The following is a 23,427-nucleotide window of genomic DNA, read 5'->3' as shown; positions in this document are numbered from 1 at the left end:
TTTGTGATTCTTTGATAGGGCAGGGTGTACACAGGCTGTGACAGGAGGGTGTTTGATGGGCCGAATGGCTTTCTTCGTTTCCCCCGACTGACTGCCTGAACTCTCCTGCTTTTCTCTATGGTGGCTGAGTGTGTGATTTCTATGCAATGATTCTGTGCCCCAGGAAACCTGTTGGAGGAATCTCAGGCTGAAGCATTGAAGTTGCGACAGAAGGTGGACGAGCTGGCCCGCCAGGATTCTCTGAAACCAACAAGTCTATCAGCTCAGGAAATAAATGGCCCGGCTCTGACCAGTGATGCACAAGGTATGAAACAACACAAACCTGCTATCAAGCTGTGTCCAAAATGAAAGAGGAATCGTTCCCTGATCAATGACATTTCCTCATGAGTCAATTTCTGATTTTTTTTTTCAAAATCTGCAGCCTGAGGCCTTTTCTCTATCTTCCTGACTTCTTGCAATCTGATTCTCTCGTGCACACTCACTCGCAAGCCCCTCTGAAGGATTAGAAGCTGTTATAATATGTACACTTCCTCATGGTAAAGCCATGTCCCCTAATTCCAGCCTGACCCACAGGAGGAAACATCCTTTCCACATGTACTTCTGACAGGGTCAGTCAGTCAGAAGTCACATGACACCAGCTTCCAGTCCAATACTTTTATTTGAAATCCCAAGCTTTCTGAGCGCTGCTCCTTCATCAGGCATGTGTCTGTGCCCTTCCCTCCACTTCCCCCCGATTAAGGGGCAGCGCGCCGAAAGCTGGGGATTTCAAATAAACCTTTTGAACTATAACCTGGAGTCACGTGACTTCTGACTGTGCCCAGCCCAGTCCAACACCGATGCCTCCACATCAAGGATCATTCGGGATGTTCTATCCTCATTCACCTTTTTGATTCTGTGCTGTCCCTGCATTTTATTTTATCGTACATTTTTGCAATTCATGTATTGAATCTTTAAATCCCTCTGCACCTCAGAGTTCCACAGTTCTCCATTTAAGGAATGCTCAGTATTTTCATCATTCCTACTATAGTGTAAACCTTCATGTTTTCCCACAGTCTAACCCATCTGATTGGCTTTTACCTGTGCACTCAACCGATCAATACCTACCTTCCTGATTATGGGCTTCACAACGTGCTGTCCTATCTCCCTATGTGTTCTCCGTGATTTTAGCTCATATGCCTTTGTTCCCTTTATCTAAGTCATGACTGTAAATTGTAAAGAGTTGAGTCCCTAGCACAGGCCCCTGTGGAATCTACTCCCACGTCCTGCCACTCAGACAAAGGCCTATTTTTGCAAACTCTGTTTTCTGCCAGCCGGCCAATCTTCTATTATCACAGAATCATCCAGGGTAGAAGAGGCATTTCAGCCCATTATATCTGTCCTGCTATAAATATACTGTTGTTGATACAAGTCCCACTTTCCCACACTAGGCTTTGAATGTTGACATTTCAAGTGTTCATCTAGGTATTTTTTACAGGTTGTGCGGTTTCCCGCCTCTTAAACGCAATCATCTCCCTTTCAAATTGAATGTAAGCTTTTGTTTTTATTCATTTCATGGGTTGTGAGCATCTGTGGCCAGCGCAGTATTTACTAACTTTGATTTGGTTTATTGATATCACATGTACCTCAGTACAGTGAAAAGTTTTGTTTTGCGAGCAGTACAGGTAGATCACAGCAAACAAGGACATACAGATCATGGCGCTTAGATAGAGCGAGGTATACAAGGTTATAGCTACACAGGAGGGGCACAAAGCAACATCAATGTTAATTGAAGTTAGAGACGTCCATTCAGCAGTTTGTAATGGCGGGGAAGAAGCTGTTCTTGAATCTGTTGTGGTTCTGTTCGCCGAGCTGGGAGTTTTTATTGCAAACGTTTCGTCCCCTGTCTAGGTGACATCCTCAGTGCTTGGGAGCCTCCTGTGAAGCACCTCTGTGATGTTTCCTTCGGCATTTATAGTGATTTGTCTCTGTCTCTGCCGCTTCCGGTTGTCAGTTGCTGTCCGCTGCAGTGGCCGGTATATTGGGTCCAGGTCGATGTGTTTGTTGATAGAATCAGTGGATGAGTGCCATGCTTCTAGGAATTCCCTGGCTGTTCTCTGTTTGGCTTGCGCTATAATAGTGGTGTTGTCCCAGTCGAATTCATGTTGTTTGTCATCTGTGTGTGGCTACTAAGGATAGCTGGTCGTGTCGTTTCGTGGCTAGTTGGTGTTCATGGATGCGGGTTGTTAGCTGTCTTCCTGTTTGTCCTGGTTGTGCAGTGGCACTCATCCACTGATTCTATCAACAAACACATCAACCTGGACCCAATATACCGACCACTGCAGCGGACAGCTGGAACTGACAACCGGAAGCGGCAGATTCAAACCACTATAAATGCCGAAGGAATCATCACAGAAGCGCTTCACAGGAGGCTCCCAAGCACTGAGGATGTCACCTAGACAGGGGACGAAACGTTTGCAATAAAAACTCTCAGCTCAGTGAACAGAACCACAACAATGAGCACCCGAGCTACAAATCTTCTCCCAAACTCTGTTCTTGAATCTGTTGGTGTGTGTACGAAGCCTCTGTGTCTTCTGCCTGACGGAAGAGAGCATTACCGCGAGGGGAGAGCTCTTTGCCAACAGCCTTACCACAGCAACGAGAGGTGTAACTGGAGTCCATGCATGTCTGTCTATAATTGGCCATAGGCCGGTTAAGAGTCCAGCATGTTGCTGTGGGACTGGAGTCACATGGAACCCAGACCAAGAAGGGGGCAGATTCCTTTCCCAAAAGACACTAGTGAACCAGATGGGTCTTTTCCCCCAACAATCGACGATATTTTCATGGCCATCATTAGACTTTTTTAATTCCAGAATTTTTATTGAAAGTAAATTCCAGCATCTGCCGCAGTGGGATTCGAATGGGGGTCCCCAGAATGTTGCCTGAGTCTCTGGATTAATTGAGTTGAGGGTGTGGTGCTGGGAAAGCACAGCAGGTCAGGTAGTGTGGGAGGAGCAGGAGAGTCAATGTTTCAGGCCGGAGCCTCATTCCTGATGAAGGGCTTTTGCCCGAAACGTCAATTTTCCTGCTCCTTGGATGCTGCCTCCTCTCTGGATTAATCATCTAATGATAACATCATTCGGCCATCAGCCTCTGCTAGAGGTTTAATCCTGTTTGAGTTTATTGTGGTTGCTACTGTCTCAGTTGCCTTTACTGTAAGGTTAATAATTAATCAGAAACGTTGACTTTCCTGCTCCTCAGATGCTGCCCGACTGGCTGCGCTTTTCCAGCGCCACACTTTTTGACTAATAATTAATCTGGTTACATGAACACAACACAACTCTAATATAACCTGCCCTCTGGTTCCAAAACACACTGCTTGCTGAACGATCTCCGAGTACAAACAAGAATTCCAGGCAACTGCTGCGGGTCTGATGTTGCAAATCCTTGGAGCTAGAGTTCTGGAGATTCAGCAATTCCCTCCTTAATGGCTGTGGTGAGTGTGCCCACCCTGGAGGTCAGTGGTTCAAGAAGCCAGTTCACCACCTCCTGTCCCAAGGCGAGTTAAGAATAAATCCCCATACACGGTGGCTTCGTTGGCAACACCCACGTTTTCATAAGTGAAGCTTAAAAAAAAGGCAATTACCTTTGCCCTAGATTTCATTGGCTGCCTTGCTGCTTTGGTCTGAGAGAATATTCAGTCCCAGAGGGTGGGGAATCTGTGGAACTCATTGCCGCAGAGGGCTGTGGAAGCCAAGGCATTGACAGTGTTTAAGGCAGAGATTCTTGATTGGTCAGGGGATCAAGGATTGCAGGGAGAAGGCAGGAGAATGGGAGTTGAGAAACATCAGCCATGATTGAATGGTGGAGCAGACGTGATGGGCTGAATGGCCTTCTTCTGCTTCTTCCTCTTGTGGTCTAAAATCCTGCGCTTCCCTTCTGTGGCCGCTATCCATTTCCCATGCGTGTCACAAATGTTCCTCACCGAATGCAAACATCTCTGGCCGACGTCTCTGTCTCAGGCTTGCTGCAGGGCTCCAGCAAAGCTCAATCTCCACCTGAGCACCCTGCAGCCTTCCAGACTCAATATCAACTTCAATAACTTTAAGGTTTGAGCTCTCCCATGTCCTTAACCCAAACCAGGCCTTGCTATCACATGGTCTGCTATTGTACACAACCCATTGTTAGCCACTAACAAGTCCCCACTAATGGTTATCCACCCTCCTAGCCAGATTGCTATCCACTCCTTTGTCTGTCCAACTGTTTTTCTCTCTTTTTGGGCTCTATCCCCACCTATCATTTACTCATTACCCCCTCACCCCACCCTATCTTCTGCTTATAACCCAACATTTTCCAAGCTACCATCAGTTCTGAGTGTTATAATCGCTTTCTCTTCACAAATGCTGCTAGACTCACCAAGCATTTCCAGTTGTTTCTATTTTTATCTCTGATTTATGGCATCCGCACTTTTTACGGTTGCTTTTTGACTGATCTCCAGCATCTGCGGTCCTCACTTTCTCCTTCCAGAATAACCTGTGTACTGCTTCTAATGAAAGAGTTTGGTGTCTAATGTTTCGCTTGTTTTGGATTCTCTTGCAGCTTTTGGTCACCAACATCAAAGTGAGTCAGACGAACGTGGCAAGCTGGTGGAAGAGGCCAAGGCTGAAGTGAAGGCTTCATCAAGTGTGAGTGCCAGTCCCCCTGAGGCTCTGCTCCTGTTGCTGTCTGTCTGATGGTTTTACGTATTGAGTCTCTGAACTCTCACTCAAAGGCTCCAATCTCTCCCTCTCCATGATTTTCCAGGGTCTCCTGCCCTCTGAACTTTCCCCGAGTTCCAACCCTGTCCTTGTCTCCCCCACCTCCCCTTCCACTGATAAAGACCGAACCACCATGAAGTCACATCTCATTCACTGGCTCCCTGACCCCTCTCACTTGCTGTCCTGTACATCCAATCCATGCTGAGGTTCTGAATTTTTTTAAATGAATTGAGGATGTCACTGGCTCAGCCAACATTTATTGCCCATCCCTAATTGCACAGAGGGCAGCTAAGAGTCCTCACTCAAATCATAGGTTCCCCTACAGTGTGGAAACAGGCCATTTGGCCCTGCAGGTCCACACTGACCCTCTGAAGAGTAACCCACCCAGACCCATTCCCCTACCCAATTACTCTACATTTACCCCTACCTAATGCACCTAACCCACACATACCTGAACGCTATGAGCAATTTAGCACAGCCAATTCATTGCTGAAGGTCCATAGTCATGTTGAGACCAGACCAGGTAAGGATGGCCGTTTCCGTTGCTAAAGGGCACGAGTGAACCAGATGGGCTTTTCCAAGAATGGATTCACTCTTAATTCCTGACTTTCACTGAATTCAAATTCCACCATCTGCTGTGAACCTACACCCCCACAACATTATCTGGGTCTCTGGATTAACCGTCCAGTGATAATACCTCTATGCCATCGCCTCCCCAGTATTGTAACCCCCAGTCCCTTCAGTGAATGATGGTCCTGGCCTAGAGACTGAAGACTTTGTTGCTTCCCCTCAGACTCCAGAAAGAGCTGTTCCTACATTGCTAACTGTCCTGCTCAGAGATGTTATTACACATGTCTGGAGCAGTTGGGACTTGAACCTGAACCTCCTGGTCCAGGGATGAGGACACTACCACTGGATCTGTAAACAGTTACATTATGGGGACAGATGGGATCAGTTTATGATGCAATCTGTCCACCTGCAAGTCACGGAGCCACAAGACACTGGAGCAGAATCAAGCCATTCAGCCCAGCCAGTCTGTTACCCCATTCGATCGTGAGTGATGTTTCCCAACCCCGTTCTCCTGCTTTTTCTCCATAATGTTTGATCCCGTTACCAATCAAGAACCGATCTATCTCTATCTTAAATACACTCAATAACTCAGCCTCCACAGCCCTCCGTGGCAATGAGTTCCACAGATTCCCCACCCTCTGGCTGAAGAAATTCTTTCTCATCCCAGTTCAAAAGGTCCTCCCTTCACTGGGGCTGTGCTCTCTGGTCCTAGTCTCTCTTACTCATGGAAACATCTTCCCCATGTCCACTCTATCCAGGACCTCGCAGTATTCTGTAAGTTTCAGTTAGATTCCCCCACATCCTTTTGAACTGTATTGGTGAAAAACCCAGTAACCTCAACCGCTCCTCCTATGACAAGCCCTTCATCCTGAAGATCTTTGTTGTAAACGTCCTCTGGACTCCCCCTCAAGGCCAGCACATCCTCCCTTAGATATGGGGCCCAAAACTGCTTACAATATTCCCATTGCAGTCTGACCAGAGTCTTCTACAACCTGAGCAGTATATCTCTTTGTATATTAGCCCTTGGATTCACTAGTAGGTTTCTGCTACTAGTGAGCCCCAGAATTGTTACAATGCTGAAAGAGGCCATTCAGCCCATTGTAACAGTGCCGACCATCTAACCAAGTGCCACTGTGCTGCCTTCTCTCAGTAACCCTGTGCAATCCTTTTTCAAATCAGTGACCACATTCCCTTCTGAATGTTTCAGTCAAAGCTGCCTTCGCCACACTCTGGTCGGGGTCTGGAAGACCCTGCCTCTCACTGTGTGAGAAAGACATTCCTCCCGTTCGTTTGTTGTTTTGCTTCATTTATTAATGACATTCAGTCTTTACAACTCGATGCTGAGCTACGTTGTAGTGAGGGAGAACAGACTCTATAATGCACTACTCCTTAAAGGGATCAGCCCTGAGCAGATGCTGGGGTTTGATCTGTGGTCTCCAACATCTGAGACCAGATCCACTGTGATCTTATTGAATGGTGGAGCAGGCTCAATGGGTGAGTTTTGAATTATTTGCATAAATGGGGTGGATGCAGAAGTGTTGTTTTCTCTGGCAGTGGGGCCCAGAATAATGGGATGCTGCCTTAAAATAAGGCACGCACCTTGAGGACTGAGATGAGGAGGAATTTCCTCACTCGGAGGGTGGGATATCTTTGGAATTCTTTGAAATTCCGATGGATACAGAAGTTCAATCTTTGAACAGGACAGAGATTGATGGATTTCTTTTGGATATCGAAGGATATGGTGATAGCACAGAAACACGGCATTGAGGTTCGATCATCATTCACGATCTAAAATGGCAAAGAAATGTTGAGGGGCTGAATAGCACCCATCCCCCGCCCCCCCGGGTTCTATGTGACTGCGTCAAGTACATTCAAGGTTCAAGTCCATTTTGGGCATTTAAATGTCTCAAAGGATGCGGGGAATTGGTAGGAAAGTGCTGCTGAGTTTGGAAGTACAGGATGGTATTGAATGATGGAGAAATACTGAGGGGCTGAATGGCCTGCTGCCATTCCTATCCAATTGTTAAAGTACGGACACGATGGACCAAATGGCCCCTCCCTTTTTTTGAGAATGTGCGTGGGGATTGTTCCACTGGGAGTTGCCGCACGTGTGACAGATGCAGCGTCAAACTCTTCGACCTCTGACCTTCCCACAAGGTGGATTGAGCGGCTAACTTTCCGTCCAATGGTTTTTTTTTTAAGCGATGGGTAAGAGTTTGTCGTCATTCTGTTTCATTTCGAAGGGTTCGTCCTCTGAGTTTGAAGTCGTGAGTGCAGAAGACAAAAAGGATACAAGTGGAGAACAGGCAGAGGTGAGTGACTCTGGTATTTCCCTTCCTATCCTTTCACGGGATTGGGGTCTTTTTGTGTCCCGGGCAGTAAGATTTGATTTGATTTATTGTTGTCACATGTTCCGAGATACAGTGAAAAGTGTTGTTTTGCATGCTATCCAGACAAATCAGACCTCATGTAAGTACATCAGGGTGATAGGACAGGATGCAGAATATTGCAGCTACAGAGAAGGTTCAGAGAAAGATCTACTCTGTATGAGAAGTGCGTTCATATGTCTGATAATAGCAGGGAAGAAGCTGCTCTTGAATCTGTTGATATGTTTCAAACTTCTGTATTTTCTGCCTAATAGAAGAGTATACCTGGGGTGGGAGGGGTCTTTGATGATGTTGGCTGCTTTCCCGAAGCAATGGGAAGTTCAGATGGAGTCAATGGATTGAAGTCTGGTTTGTGTGATGGACTGGGCTGTGTTCACAACTCTCTGTAGTTTCTTATGTTCTTGTGCAGAGCAGTTGCCATAACCAGCTGTGATGTATCCGGATAGGATGCTTTCTACGGTGCATCTATAAAAATTGGTAAGGGTTATTGTGGACGTGCTGAATTTCTTTAGGCTCCTGAGGAAGTGGTGGCTTGATTGAAACGCAAAGGATTCAGTGGGTTCCTGACAGGGTGGATGTGGAAAGAATCTAGAACTATAGGTCACTGTTCAAAAACAAGGAGTCGTCCGTCTAAGGTGGGGCTGTGGAGAAACCTTTTCTCAGCGCGTTGGCTCTCTCCTTTCCCCAGAAAGTGGTGGATGCAGAGCCTTTTGCAAGTTTTTACAATAGAGGTAGGTAGATTCTTGGCGTGTGAGTGGGTGAAAGGTTGTCTGGCATCGGCAAGAAGGTGGAGTGATCAAGACAGCCATGATCTTACTGGATAGCAGGGAAGGTTCAATGGGCTGAATGGCCTACACCGCCTCATTTATAGGCACAGCCTTCGGAAGGTGGTGGTGAGCTGCCTTCCTGAATCACTGCAGTCTACAAGTTGACCCACAATGCCCTGAGGGAGGGAATTCCAGGATATTTGATCCAATGAATTTACGCCAGTATATTTCCAAGTCAGGATGGTGAGTGGCTTAGAGAGGGACTTGCAGGGGATGGTGCAAATGTGCTGCCCTTGTCCTTCCAGATGGAAGTGGTTGTGGGTTTGGAAGGTGCTATCTGAGGTAATATGCAATCCCACTTCTCACTAGAGTGCAACATCAAAAATGTTTTATTTCTCCCTCTCTTGAGTCTCGGTACCATCAGCTGCTGGATTGGCACCACTCCCATCAGCATTGTCCGGCCTCCCATTCACCCACCACCACCACCCACTCAGTCGCAGCAGGGTGTACTGGCCAGAGGATGCACTGCAGGAATCCACCATTGCCTCCTGGATAGCACCGTTCAATCCCACAGTCTCTGCCACCTCAGCTCAGGAAAGATGTGGTAGAAAAGCAAACTCATTCAGTCTATTTTCGTCTATTTTATCTAAGCAATCGATTCAGAGAACGTAGAAACCGAAGAAAGTAGGAGCAGGCGAAGGCCATTGAGCCTCCTCCACTATTCAAAACAAGCTTTCCAGTGTGGAAACAGGCCATTTGGCCCAACAAGTCCACACCGACCCTCCAAAGAGGGTCCCACCTAGATCCATTCCTGTACATTTCCCCGTTTAATGTACCTGACCCACACATCCCTGAACACTATGGGCAATTTTAACATAGTCAGTTCACCTAACCTGCGCACCTATGGACTGTGGGAGGAAACCCGCGCAGACACGGGGAGAATGTGCAAACTCCACATACACTGGCCCGAGACCGGAAATGAACCCAGGTCCCTGGTGCTGTGAGGCAATAGTGCTAACCACTGAGCTACTGTGTGATCCAAATGAGTGGGAAGGGTTTAGAAGGATGTACTAGCAAATGGGACTGGATTAATTTAGGATAACCGGTCGGCATGGATGATTAGATTAGATTACTTACAGTGTGGAAACAGGCCCTTCGGCCCAACAAGTCCACACCGACCCGCCGAAGCGCAACCCACCCATACCCCTACATATACCCCTTACCTAACACTACGGGCAATTTAGCATGGCCAGTTCACCTGACCCGCACATCTTTGGACTGTGGGAGGAAACCGGAGCACCCAGAGGGAACCCACGCAGACACAGGGAGAACGTGCAAACTCCACACAGTCAGTCGCCTGAGTCTGGAATTGAACCTGGGTCTCAGGCGCTGCCTCACAGCAGTGATAACCACTGTGCCACCGTGCCGCTGAGTTGGACTGAAGAGTCATTTTCTGTGCTGTACAGCTCTAAGGCTCTATAACTCCGTCCGCGGACCTACTTTCTCCCCCCATACCCTTTGATCCCTTTAGCTGTAAGAACTCTAACTAACTCCTTCTTGAAAACATTCAATGTTTTGACCTCAACTGTTTTCTGTGAGAGAGAATTCCACAGGCTCCCCACTCTCTGGGTTTGTCCTCATCTCGGTCTGAAATGGCCTACGCCCATTACCTTGGACTGTGACCCTCCTGGTTCAGGACGCCCCAGTCATCAGGAACACCCTTCCTGTATTTACCTCCGTCTAGGAGAAAGTGAGGACTGCAGATGCTGGAGATCAAAGTCGGGAGTGTGGTGCTGGAAAAGCACAGCAGGTAAGGCAGCATCCGTGGAGCAGGAAAATCGATGTTTCGCGCATAAGCTCATTTCTGATGAAGGGCTTATGCCCAAAACGTCAACTGTCCTCCTCCTCGGATGTTGCCTGACCGGCTGTGCTTTTCCAGCACCACTCTCTTTAGCTCTGTCTTACCCTGGTCACACTGTGAGCAGATCTGAGCGTCACACCTTAGGAAGGATAGATTGGTCTTGGAGGGAGTGCAACATAGATTTACAAGAATGATACCTAGATTTCAGGGGCTAAGTTATGAGGCAAAATTATACAACTTGGGCCTGTTCTTTCTATAATTTAGAAGGTTAAGGGGTGCTCTGATTGAAGTCTCCAAGATATTAACAGGAAAAGGCAGGGGAGATAAAGATAAAGTGTTCCTATTGTTTGGGGATTCTGGAACTGAAGGGCAGAGTCTGGGAATTAGGACCGGAACATTCCGGAGAGACATTAGGGAGCATTTATACTCCCCCAAGAGTGAGAGAGGTTTGATTCGGCATGGATACTCGATCAGTTTTAATTCTGAGATAGATTTTTTTTTAAGCAAAGAAATGAAAGGATATGGGCGGAAGGCAGATTTATGGAGTTAGGTCACAGACTTGTCAGGGTCTCATTGAATAGTGGAACAGGCTCGAAGGGCTGAATGGCCTACTCCTGTTAGGCAAAAGTAAGGGCTGGAAATCAGAGTCTAGATCAGAGTGGTGCTGGAAAAGCACAGCAGGTCAGGCAGCATCCGAGGAACAGAAAAATTGATGTTTCGGGCAAAAACCCTTCATCAGGATTCCTGATGAAGGGTTTTTGCCCGAAACGTTGATTTTCCTGCTCCTCGGATGCTGCCTGACCGGCTGTGCTTTTCCAGCACCACTCTGATCTGGCCTACTTCTGTTCCCACTTATGTAATTTTATAGGTTTCTGAGATTCCCCTTCAATCTTCTGAATGCCGGTGAATATGATCCGAACTGATCCAATCTCCCTTTGTAACTCAGTGCTGCCAACACCGTTTATTGTCGGTCGGAATGAGTCTGGGTCAATTCTGGGAACTTTGTGTTTGCGTAATTGATGAGTCATGGTATTCACTGTTAATGAGTGAGGATGTTATACACTGGGTCACACAAAACTCCAGGATGAAGTAACCGGGGTGGGGATACTGGGGGTATCAACCAGATTCTTAAAGGGACCTCCCTGGGGCGGTTATTTAGAAGTGATTTCATTCGCAGTTCTCCCTGTGAGGGGGAAGTTATTGATGTATTTATAGAACTTGACTCCAGCAGCTAATTTAAAGTTTAAAGCGGATGTGTCTCAATTGAGATGTGTCCAAAGATGGTGCATTTTTGTGAATTTTGTGTTTATTTTTGTCAGATATTGACTTGAGGGGCAGGAGAGAACATGTTGTAAAAAGCCATTCTCAGTGTCGGAGCTTTGGCTGGGTCTTTGACTGATGTAGTTACTGCTGCTGAGCGGGTTCGAGGCTCACCCACAGTGGCAGGTGTGACACTGCTGTCACTTTAAGAAAATTACTTTGTCCTTGGTTCTTTTCAAGAAAGGTCATAAAGGCAGAGGTGCCGATATGTCTGGGCTGGTGACTAGTTTAACAATGGCAAGGGAGTGGTTAGTTCTCGCAGTTCAGATCTTTTCCAGTTGGGTTTACCTGTAACAGTGAGAAGCTGCTGCAGTGCAGAAAGGTCATAGAGATGTACAGCATGGAAACAGACCCTTCAGTCCAACCCGTCCATGCCGACCAGATATCCCAACCCAATCTAGTCCCACCTGCCAGCACCTGGCCCATATCCCTCCAAACCCTTCCCTGTCATATACCCATCCAAATGCCTCTTAAATGTTGCAATTGAACTAACCTCCACCACATCCTCTGGCAGCTCATTCCATACACGTACCACCCTCTGCGTGGAAAAAGTTGCCCTTTAAGTTCTCTTTTATATCTTTCCTCTCTCACCCTAAACCTATGCCCTCTAGTTCTGGACTCCCCGACCCCAGCGAAAAGACTTTGCCTATTTATCCTATTCATGACCCTCATAATTTTGTAAACCTCTATAAGGTCATCCCTCAGCCTCCGATGCTCCAGGGAAAACAGCCCCAGTCTGTTCAGCCTCTCCCTATAGCACAAATCCTCCAACTCTGGCAACATCCTTGTAAATCTTTTCTGAACCCTTTTCAAGTTTCACAACATCTTTCCGATGGGAAGGAGACCAGAACTGCATGCAATATTCCAACAGTGGCCTAACCAATGTCATGTACAGCTGCAACATGACCTCCCAACTCCTGTACTCAATACTCTGACCAATAAAGGAAAGCATACCAAATGCCGCCTTCACTATCCTATCTACCTGCGACTCCACTTTCAAAGAACTATGAACTTGCACTCTAAGGTCTCTTGTTCAGTAACACTCCCAAGGACCTTACCATTAAGTGTATCACACCAGCTAAGATTTGCTTTCCCAAGATGTAGCACCTTGCATTTATCTGAATGAAACTCCATCTGCCACTTCTCAGCCCATTGGCCCATCTGGTCCAGATCCTGTTGTAATCTGATGTAACCTCTTCGCTGGCTACTACATCTCCAATTTTGGTGTCATCTGCAAGCTTACTAACTGTATCTCTCATGCTCACATCCAAATCATTTATGTAGAAGGCAAAAAGTAGAGGACACAGCACTGTTGTAGGCTTCAGCAGATGATTCCTGACTAGCTTTTCTCTCTGCAATGTCTCCTGCCTCTTTGAGGGCTGAAGGGCCTGTACTATGCTGTAATGTGGCTCTATGGGATGTTGTGGGAATTGGAAAAGCTCCTTAGTGCAGTTGCTATATCAAGTCAGTTGGGTTTTCTAATAGTTGTTCTAAATTCTGCTTTTTTTTTGGGTTTCAACTGTAATATTTAAATAAATTCTGTTTTGCTTAAAGCCGAGTGGTTTGACCAGCTGCATCACACCTGGAACATCCACCTCACATCTACATTTAAAATAAGAAAAAGTTAGGGTCTAGGCTACCTTCTTAAAATATTTTGAGGGAGTTCTGGCCCAGTCCATAACACCGTACTGAAGGAGTGCAGCACTGTCAGGAGGTGCCATCGTTTAGCCAAGACATTAACCTGCAGCCTCTTTATTCTCTGTCCCATTCCTATATGGGACATGGATGTAGCTGACTAACCTGAATTGTCCTAGAACCACATGATGTTGCGAGCCATTTCAGAGGACAGTCAAGAGTCATTGCTGTGAGTCTGGAGTCACTTAAGTCAGACTGGGTAAGCCCGGCAGATTTCCTCCCCTAAAGAACCAGATGGGTTTTCACAACAATTGACAATGATTACATGATCACAATGAGACCAGCTTTTTAACTTCCAGATGTGACTGAATTTCACCGCCTGCCACATTGAGATTTGAGCCCGTAGACTCCGGTCAGGGCACTGTCTCAGAATAAAGGGTCGCCAATTTAAGACTGAGATGAGGCGGAATCTCTTCTCTGACAGGGTTCTAAGTGTTTGGAACTCCTTGCCATAGAGAGAGCTGTGGGGGATGAATTCTCGTGTGGATTTAAGGCTGAGATAGAGTGATTCAGGATCTGTGGGGGAACCGAGGGCTGTGGGGAAAGAGCCGGAGAGTGGACTTGGGGAGTGTTGAATCAGCCATGATCCTACCAAAGAGCAGAGCAGGCTGGAAGGGCTGAATGGCCTCCTCACATTCCTTTTTCATACCGTCAAATGTAACTCCGAATGCAGTTAGAAAAGGTTGACGTGGATGTATAGCTCCGTGTGCAGGTTTGGTCTCCTCAGCTGAGAATGGAACTCCTGGCAATGGAGGGAATGCAGTGAGGGTTTCCGAGACTGATTCCTGGGATGGCAGCCCTGACATATGAAGGGAGACTGGATCGGTTAGATTAGATTAGATTACTTACAGTGTGGAAACAGGCCCTTCAGCCCTGCAAGTCCACACCGACCCACTGAAGCGCAACCCACCCATTCCCCTACATTTATCCCTTCACGGGCAATTTTAGCCTGGCCAATTCAGCTGACCTGCACATCTTTGTGACTGTGGGAGGAAACCGCAGCACCCGGAGGAAACCCACGCAGACACGGGGAGAATGTGCAAACTCCACACAGTCAGTCGCCTGAGTCGGGAATTGAACGCGGGTCTCTGGCGCTGTGAGGCAGCAGTGCTAACCACTGTGCCACCTTGCCGCCCCCACTGGGCTACACTCACTGGAATTTAGACAAGTGAGAGGGAATTTCATCGAAACCTATAAAATTCTCACAATACCAGATAAGGTGAAGGTGGGAGGGGTGTTTCCGATGACTGGGAAGTCCAGAACCAGGCGCGACTGTTCAAGGGATTGGTCCATCAGGACTGAGATGAGGAGAAATGTCTTCACCCAGAGAGTGGGGAGTGTGTGGGATTCTCTGCCTCAGAAGGAGGTTGAGGCCAAGCATTGAATGTTTTTAAGGAGGAGTAAGATGCAGGGATCAAAGGTTATGTGGAGAAAGGGAGTACTGAGTTAGCCAATCAGCAATGATCATACTGAATGGTGCAGCAGGCTCGATGGGGCGAATGGCCTACTGTTTCAGAGTTTCCTGTGCCCTCATTCTAATTGAGACAAGTCACGTTGATTCCGGTCAGGATAATGGACTGCCTGTTAATGAGTGGTCTTTGGGAATCGGATGCCTGTGTAACGGTTAACAATAAACAATCACAGGAACATCTTCACACTGAGAACGAAGGTGTGAAAACAGCCATCAGGGACAGACCTGTAAGAGGGGGGGAGACCAGGATTGTAGGGATAAAATAACGGGCCAGTTTGTTGCAATTATACATGACCGCCTGACAAAAACGTCGACTCATCTGCTGCTTACAATCACAACCATAGAATCCTGACTGGCCATTCAGCCCACCAAGTCCACTCCAATCCTAGAGGGAGGGCATTGCATCCAGACCCACCAATCTCTGTAATCCTGCATTTCCCATTGGCTAACCTACCTATCCACGAACACTATTTCTCACAGCCAATCCACCCTAACCTGCACAGCTTTGGACTGTGGGAGGAAACCGGAGCACCCGGAGGAAGCCCACACAGACACAGGGAGAATGTGCAAACTCCACACAGACAGTCACCCGAGGCTGGAATTGAACCCTGGGCTCCTGGTGCTGTGAGGTAGCGGTGCTAACCACTGAGCCACCGTGCCACCCTCCAAATCCAACCAAGTCCTGTTTACCATTTCCCTTGCTCTGTCTTTCTGATTCACACCGGCCTCGGTTCTGGCAGTGCCTCACTTTTTTTCCTTCTCATTCTTATTGTGGTTTCCAAGTCCCTCCCTGACCTTGTCCCTCCACAGCTCCCATCTCAACTAAAAAAAAACCCTGTCCGACTCTCCCGCCTCCGTGTTCTTCCAATTCCAGCCTCTTGCATACCCCTGACCTCCATCACCTCGCCGTGTCTGAGCTGCTAAAGCCAAATATTCCTGAATTTGATCCATAATCTCCTCCGACCTCACTTTTCTTTCTGTAAGCCCCCTTTTAAAATATCTGTCTTGTCTCGATATCGCCGAATGCGGATTGGAGCGTCAGAGGCTGAGGGGTGACCTTTTAGAGGTTTATAATATCATGAGGGGCATGGATAGTGTAAAAAGACAAAGTCTTTTCCCTGGGGTCGGGGAGTCCAGAACTAGAGGGCATAGGTTTAGGGTGAGAGGGGAAAGATATAAAAGGGACCTAAGGGGCAACTTTTTCACACAGAGGGTGGTACGTGTATGGAATGAGCTGCCAGAGGAAGTGGTGGAGGCTGGTACAATTGCAACATTTAAAAGGCATCTGGATGGGTATATGAATAGGAAGGTTTTGGAGGGATATGGATGAAATGCTGGCAAATGGGACTAGATTAATGTAGAATATCTGGTCAGCATGGATGAGTTGGGCCAAAGGGTCTGTTTCTGTGCTGTACATCTGTGACTCTGGTATTAAGTTGTGCCTGTCATGTGTTACTGGGTTAAAGGGTGATATATAAATACATAGCTGCACGGGTGTTGTGGTGACTGATTGTGTCTTTGTGCCCTCTCTCTCTGGCTTAGGAGGTGCTGCAGAAGTTAGCGATTGAAGATGGAAACGTCTCTGTTCATTTGCAGCGCCTGGAGAACTCGCTGTGCCTGTTTGCTGAGGAAACCAACAGGAAGGAGCTGCTAGCCCACCTGGGCCGAATGGCTGTGGACTTCAATCGTCTCTCTTCAAAAGTGCAGAAGAATGAGTACAAGACTACCATCCTGCAGGTAGGGGGCAGTATGTCACACCTTTTTGCGCTGGGACATTGATTAGTTGGCGAGATCTCTCGTGCTCTCGCTCTCTGTGTGTCTGTCTGTCTCTCTGGGCTCCTTCCAAATCCATTCCCTTGTACCTTCCTGTGCTGCTTGGTAATAAACTGCATTTGAGGATTGCTCTTGGTTAGCACCTTGAGACATCTTACTCTGGTAAAGGTACTATATGAATACAGGTTGCTGTTAAATCTTATCAGAAGGGAGTGTTTGCTTTAGAAGCAGAAGGTGCTATATAAATACAGAGAATGTTGGGGGGCAGCAGGTGGATAAATTGGATTGCGATTCACTGTCTGTCTGTCTGTCTCTCTCTTGCTCTGTGTGTCCCTCGCTCTCGCTCTGGCTCACTCTTGCTCTCTGTCTCTTGCGTGCGCTCTCTCTCTCTTTCTTTCTCTCTATCTTTCTTACTCTTTCTCTTTTTTCTCTTTCTCTTTCTTTCTCTCTTTCACTTTCTCTCTCTCTCTCTTTTCTCTCTCTTTTCTCTCTCTTTTTTCTCTCTCTTTTTTCTCTCTCTTTTCTCTCTCTCTCTCTCTCTCTCTCTCTCTCTCTCTCTCTCTCTCTCTCTCTCTCTCTCTCTCTCTCTCTCTCTCTCTCTCTCTCTCTCTCTCTCTCTCTCTCTCCCCCTCTCCCCCTCTCCCCTCCCTCCATTCCAGACCCTTTGTGAACAGCTCCGTAAAGAAAATGAAGATCTTCGGAAGAAGCTGGACCATGACCTGAACGACAAGAACCAGATGATGGAGAAGATGAAGTACGTTGACAGTCTATCTCTTACAATAATGAAGGAACTGCATTCTGGTAGCACCTTTTCCTACATTGGGATTTCCGGAAGCCTTTGACAGCCGGTGAAGTACTTGTTTCGAAAAGTCACCGCTGTTAGTATAGGAAACGTGGGCAGGAAAGGCCATTCAGCCCATCAAGCCCGCTGCACTAGTTGCGCTCTCACTGCACCTTCCTGTCTGCCCACCATAACCCTCTGTCTGTCAGGCATCTATCCAAGTTATTCTCGAATAAACGTAAAGACCCAGCGGTGGAGAATTTGTTAATCTGAGATTGATATTAAACAGTGAGGAGGGGCTGGATGGGCTGGGGCATTTTTCACAGGAGTGTAGGTGGTTGAGGGGTAACCTTTATAGAGGCTTATAAAATCATTAGGGACATGGATAGGGTGAATGATAGATGTCTTTTCCCTGGGGTGGGAAAGTTTAAAACTAGGGGGCACATTTGAGAGGAGGAAGACTTAAAAAAGACACGAGGGGCAATTTTTTTAACACAGAGGGTGGTTCATGTGTTGAATGAACTTCCTGAGGAAATGGTGGATGTGGGAACAATTACAAAGTTTAAAAGGCATTTGGATAAATTCATGGATAGGGAAGGTTTGGAGGGATATGGGCCAGGAGCAGGCAGGTGATGAGACTAGTTTAGTTGGGAACTTGGTCAGCATGGACTGGTTGGGCCGAAGGGTCTGGTCCGCACTGTATGACTATATGATCTTAAAAGGGAGGTCTCTTCTTCTCTAGTTTTGGTCTCTCCAACAAGTGGGGAATACCCTTACAGATTAGATTACTTAGTGTGGAAACAGGCCCTTCAGCCCAACAAGTCCACACCGACCCGCCGAAGTGCAACCCACCCATACCCCTACATTTACCCCTTATCTAACACCAGGGGCAATTTAGCATGGCCAATTCACCTGACCCGCACATCTTTGGACTGTGGGAGGAAACCGGAGCACCCGGAGGAAACCCACGCAGACACGGGGAGAACGTGCAAACTCCACACAGTCAGTCGCCTGAGTCGGGAATTGAACCTGGGTCTCTGACGCTGTGAGGCAGCAGTGCCAACCGCTGAACCACTGTGCCACCCACCCTCTGACTATTCAGGCCCCTCTGGACCGTCTGATGTTTTATTAAGGTCATCGCCCCCTTTTTCTAAACCTCAGTGGTCATGGACTGAACTTGTTTAATCTTTCTTCCTTTGTCCCAGTAATTCTCACACTGTAAACAATGTGGGAATAACCAAGTCATCGTTTTGTTATTTTTACATATATCGAGGGATGGCCATTGTCCCAGAGTCCCGAGGGAAATGCCCATTGAACAACAGCATCTCTGACAGTACTGCCCATCCCTCCCCACCTCAGTGCTGCACTGGGGATGTCGGCCTAGGAACGGTCTCTAGAGTAGGAATTGAGCCAATGACTCGGCTATCTGCTCAGATGAGACATTTTCCCCGGTGGGAGGGTGTAGAGCTAGGGATCACTGTTGAGAAATAAGGATAAAAATCACAGAACACCAGGCAGGCTATAGTCCAACAGGTTTAATTGGAAGCACTAGCTTTCGGAGCGACGCTCCTTCATCAGGTGATAGCGTCACTCCGAAAGCTAGTGTGCTTCCAATTAAACCTGTTGGACTATAACTTGGTGTTGTGTGATCTTTAACTTTGTACACCCCAGCCCAACACCGGCATCTCCACATCATGAGAAATAAGACCAAGACAAGAAATATCTTTTTTTTCCCTTGAGAGTTGTAAGTTTTTGGAACTTTCTCTTCCATGAAAAGCAGTGGAAGCAGAGTCTTTTAGTATTTTTAAGGATGAGCTGATTTGATCCTTGACAAGAAGGGAGGGGTGAGAGGTCATTGAGGGTGGGAGGGGTGAGAGGTCATTGAGGGTGAGAGGGGTGAGAGGCCATTGAGGGTGGGCGGGAATGTGGAGGAATCTGATCAGATATGACTTACTGACCAGCAGAGCACGCGAGAGGGGCAGAGTGACCTACCCACCCCCCCCCCCACCCCGCTCCCAATGTCCTGCGACAGTGCCACCCCTAAACCCAACCCTCTCTGTCCGCCAGCTTGCATCTTCCCCCACTTTCTAGCCCATAAGACAGAAGTAGGCCATTCAGCCCATCAAGACTTTGTGCCAGCCAGCAACCTCGTGGCTGCTCTGATAATCCTCAACTCCACTCGCCTGTTGTTTTCCCCCATAACCCTTGATTCCTTTGACTGGCTTAAAGACTTGTCCATTTTGGTTCTGAATATACTGACTGACCCAGCCCCCACAGCCCTGTGTGGTGAAGGATTCCCCAGATTCACTCTCCTCAAAGAGAAGAAATTCCTCCCCAATCTGTGTCTGAAATGGACTACTCGGAGATTACGCCCTTTGGTCCGAGACCCCTCATGTTCCTTGAGCTCCCCTCAGTGGGGAGATCTCCAGCTCCAAATACTCCCTGCACACCCCCCAGTGTTTATTCCCAGTCTGCCAGTCATTGAATGGTATCCTTTGGAATTGAGTACTGCTTCTAGGCCTAGTGTTGAGAACAGAATCCGTGTGGAAACAGGCCCTTCGGCCCAACAGGTTTCTGGCTAGTATTCCAGCCGATATTTCCCTAAATGTTGATCAGCAGCTATGGAGAGAGGAAGAGATAACGCTCAGGATTTAGCCCCAGTCAGGATGGTGGGGACCATCAGGAGATGGGTTGGTCAAAGATGGAAGGAAGCCCACCCCCCCTACCATTCCAAGGAATGGAAGATCACAAGGTCCAGCCCAACCTTTCGGGAGGATGGTCCTTCCTCCGAACACTCTGTGTGATCGTCGGTAAAACGAAATGAAAGGGATTCGGTGAAACAGAGGTTCCTCGCACCTTTTCAGCTGTGTCCTTTTTAATTCTCACCCCCCTCCCCCACCTCACCGTCCCCTCGTCTCACTCCAGGCACGAGAACCTGAAGTTGAAGAAAATGATGGCGGAGCAGATGCAGCAGAGGGAGATTGACCAGGCAGTTCCCACACTTGCTGTGGCCTCCAAAGAGGAGCCCGTAGCCAAGCCACTGGAAGGAGCAGCTCTCCAGCAGGTTAGTAATGTCTCAGTCCCGGGGGCACGACCCACTACACCCACCCGTACCTTTCCTGTGGGCAGCGGTTTGCAACTCTGTAGCACCTGTCACAACCTCGGAAGATCCCAAAGTATCTTGAGAGCGTCATCATGTGGGAAAACCCAGTGACCATGTCAACCACAAGCTGCAGTGAGACCCTCTCCAGCAACTTGTGAATGACATAATACTGATCCCATTCATTTCTAAACCAGATTTCCATCCTGCAAAGAACAGAACAGAATCCCTGCAGTGTGGAAACAGGCCATTTGACCCAACAAGTTCACACTGACCCTCCCAAGAATAACCCACCCAGACCCATTCCTTTACCATATTACTCTACATTTGTCCCTGACTAATCCAAATAACCTACACATCCCAGAACACTATGGACAATTTAACATGCCAGTTCATCTAACCTGTACATAGAGATGTACAGCATCGGTCCAACTTGTCCATGCTGACCAGATATCCTCAATTAATGTAGTCGCATTTGCCAACATTTGATCCATATCCCTCTAAACCCTTCCTATTCATATACCCATTCAGATGCCTTTTAAATGTTGCAATTGTACCAGCCTCCACCACCTCCTCTGGCAGCTCATTCCATACACGTACCACCCTCTGCATGAAAAAGCTGCCCCTTAGGTCCCTTTTATATCTTTCCCCTCTCACCCTAAACCTATGCCCTCTAGTTCTGGACTCCCCCACACCTTGGAAAAGACTTTATCTGTTAATCCAATCCATGCCCCTAATGATTTTATAAACTTTCATAAGGTCACCCCTCAGCCTCCGATGCTCCAGGGAAAACAGCCCCGGCCTGTTCAACCTCTTCCTGTAGCTCAAACCCTCCAACCTTGGCAACGTCCTTGTAAATCCTTTCTGAACCCTTTCAAGTTTCACAGCATGTTTCTGATAGAAAGGAGACCAGAATTGCATGCAATATTCCAATAGTGGCCTAACCAATGTCCTGTACAACCGCAACATAACCTCCCAACTCCTGTACTCAATACTCTGGCCAATAAAGGAAAGCATACCAAACGCCTTCTTCACTATCCTATCCACCTGCGACTGCACTTTCAAGGAGCTATGAACCTGCACTCCAAGGTCTCTTTGTTCAGCAACACTCCCTAGGACCTTACCATTAAGTGTATAAGTCCTGCTAAGATTTGCTTTCCCAAAATGCAGCACCTCGCATTTATCTAAATTAAACTCCAGCTGCTACTCCTCAGCCCATTGGCTCATCTGGTCAAAATTCTATTGTAATCTGAGGTAACCCTCTTCGCTGTCCACTACCCCTCCAGTTTTGGTGTCATCTGCAAAGTTATTAACTGTACCTCTTATGCTCACATCCAAATCATTTATGTAAATGCTGAACAATAGTGGACCCAGCACCGGTCCTTGTGGCACTCCACTGGTCACAGGGCTCTAGTCTGAAAAACAACCCTCCATCACCACCCTCTGTCTTCTACCTTTTGTATCCAAATGGCTAGTTCTCCCTATATTCCATGAGATCTAACCTTGCTAATCAGTCTCCCATGGGAACCTTGTTGAACGCCTTACTGAAATCCCTGTAGATCATGTCTACTGCTCTGTCCCCCTCTTTGGCTCGGTCTGTCTTTTTCTGCACCCCCTCCCACTCTGCCATCCCTCCTCATCAATAATTGATTTGATTTATTGTTGTCATGTGTACCTGTGTACAGTGAAAATGTTTGTTTTGCATGAATACAGGCAGACTATACCATACAAAGTGCATTCAGGTCATAGAGCAGAGAGAGGGATGCAAGAGAAGGTGCTCAGAGAATGAGGCCAAGATTAACTTTGAAGTTTGAGAGGTTCATTCAGCGGTCTAATAACAGCGGGGCAGAAACTGTTGGTCCGTGTGTTTAAGCTTTTGTATCTTCTACCTGATGGAAGAGGGTGGAATAGATTATAACCGGGGTGAGAGGGGCCTTTGATGGTGTTGGCAGCTTACCTGAGGCAGTGGGAAGTGTCGATGGAATCCATGGATGGAAGGTTGGTTTGTGTGATGGACTGGGCTGTGTTCACAACTCCCTGTAGTTTCTTACGGTCCTGGGCAGAGCAGTTGCCAGACTAAGCCATGATATATCCAGGTGGAATTTGTTTTTATGGCGCACCTATATCAGTTGTGATTTGGAGGTGCCGGTGTTAGACTGGGGTGTACAAAGTTAATAATCACACAACACCAGGTTATACTCCAACAGGTTTATTTGGAAGCACTAGCTTTCGGAGCGCTGCTCCCTCACCAGGTAGTTGTGGAAGATGAAGAGGCAGTGTCTCAAATGCTAGTGATTCCAAATGAACCTGTTGGACTATAACCTGGCGTTATGAGATTGTTAACGATAAAAGTTGGTGAGAGTCCTTACAGACCTGCGGAACTCCCTGAGCTTCCTGAGGAAGGAGAGGCATTGTTGCACTGCCTTGACCTTGCATCAATATGGTGGGTCAGTGCAGGGGAATGGTACATTCTGGTAACGCTCCAATGGTGTGAAATCCATACCAACTGCATGAGCCATACTGAAGATGGACTCATACATTCAGGGCAATGGCATTGAGACTTGACTTGCCCACTGAGTTTTGTTCCACCATGTGTCCTACAGCACCTTCACTGGGAGTCATTAATGTCAGGTGTGTATTCTCCAATCGGAGTATGATTGTAGTGACAGTTATTGGACATGTTTATTTCAAGAAATCCACATTACACCCTCTGTAAGACAAATATCCCCATGTGAGAAACTCCAAGACTGTTCTGGGATGAATTTTATGAAGTGGTTGTCCCATTGGAGAATATATCCAAATTGGGAGGCCATTCTGCCCATCTGGATTCTACATCTTCTGACCTAAGATCATTCCTTGCTGCCATGTGTATTCTGTCTCATCCCAGCAAAGTTGCTCCACAGACGTTTCCTTTTGGAAAATTCCAGACACCTGAATATTTAGTTTCTCACTTTGATCATATAACCTTG

The 23,427-nt window shown here is 47.3% G+C and overlaps 1 protein-coding gene across 3 annotated transcripts in view; it reads left to right on the top strand.

Moving 5' to 3' along the window:
- Positions 1–23,427, top strand: part of tnip1 (TNFAIP3 interacting protein 1) — a 115,286-nt gene that overhangs the window by 51,894 nt on the left and 39,965 nt on the right. For all 3 annotated transcript variants that reach the window (XM_060837426.1, XM_060837425.1, XM_060837427.1), the window contains 6 exons: positions 164–304; positions 4,576–4,661; positions 7,547–7,615; positions 16,347–16,541; positions 17,237–17,331; positions 20,284–20,422. In XM_060837426.1, coding sequence (XP_060693409.1) covers positions 164–304; positions 4,576–4,661; positions 7,547–7,615; positions 16,347–16,541; positions 17,237–17,331; positions 20,284–20,422 — 725 coding nt within the window. The remainder of the gene's footprint in view (positions 1–163; positions 305–4,575; positions 4,662–7,546; positions 7,616–16,346; positions 16,542–17,236; positions 17,332–20,283; positions 20,423–23,427) is intronic.

Source organism: Hemiscyllium ocellatum, chromosome 16, assembly GCF_020745735.1.
Source record: "Hemiscyllium ocellatum isolate sHemOce1 chromosome 16, sHemOce1.pat.X.cur, whole genome shotgun sequence".
Lineage (NCBI taxonomy): Eukaryota > Metazoa > Chordata > Chondrichthyes > Orectolobiformes > Hemiscylliidae > Hemiscyllium > Hemiscyllium ocellatum.
This window is presented reverse-complemented; position numbering and strand designations above follow the sequence as displayed.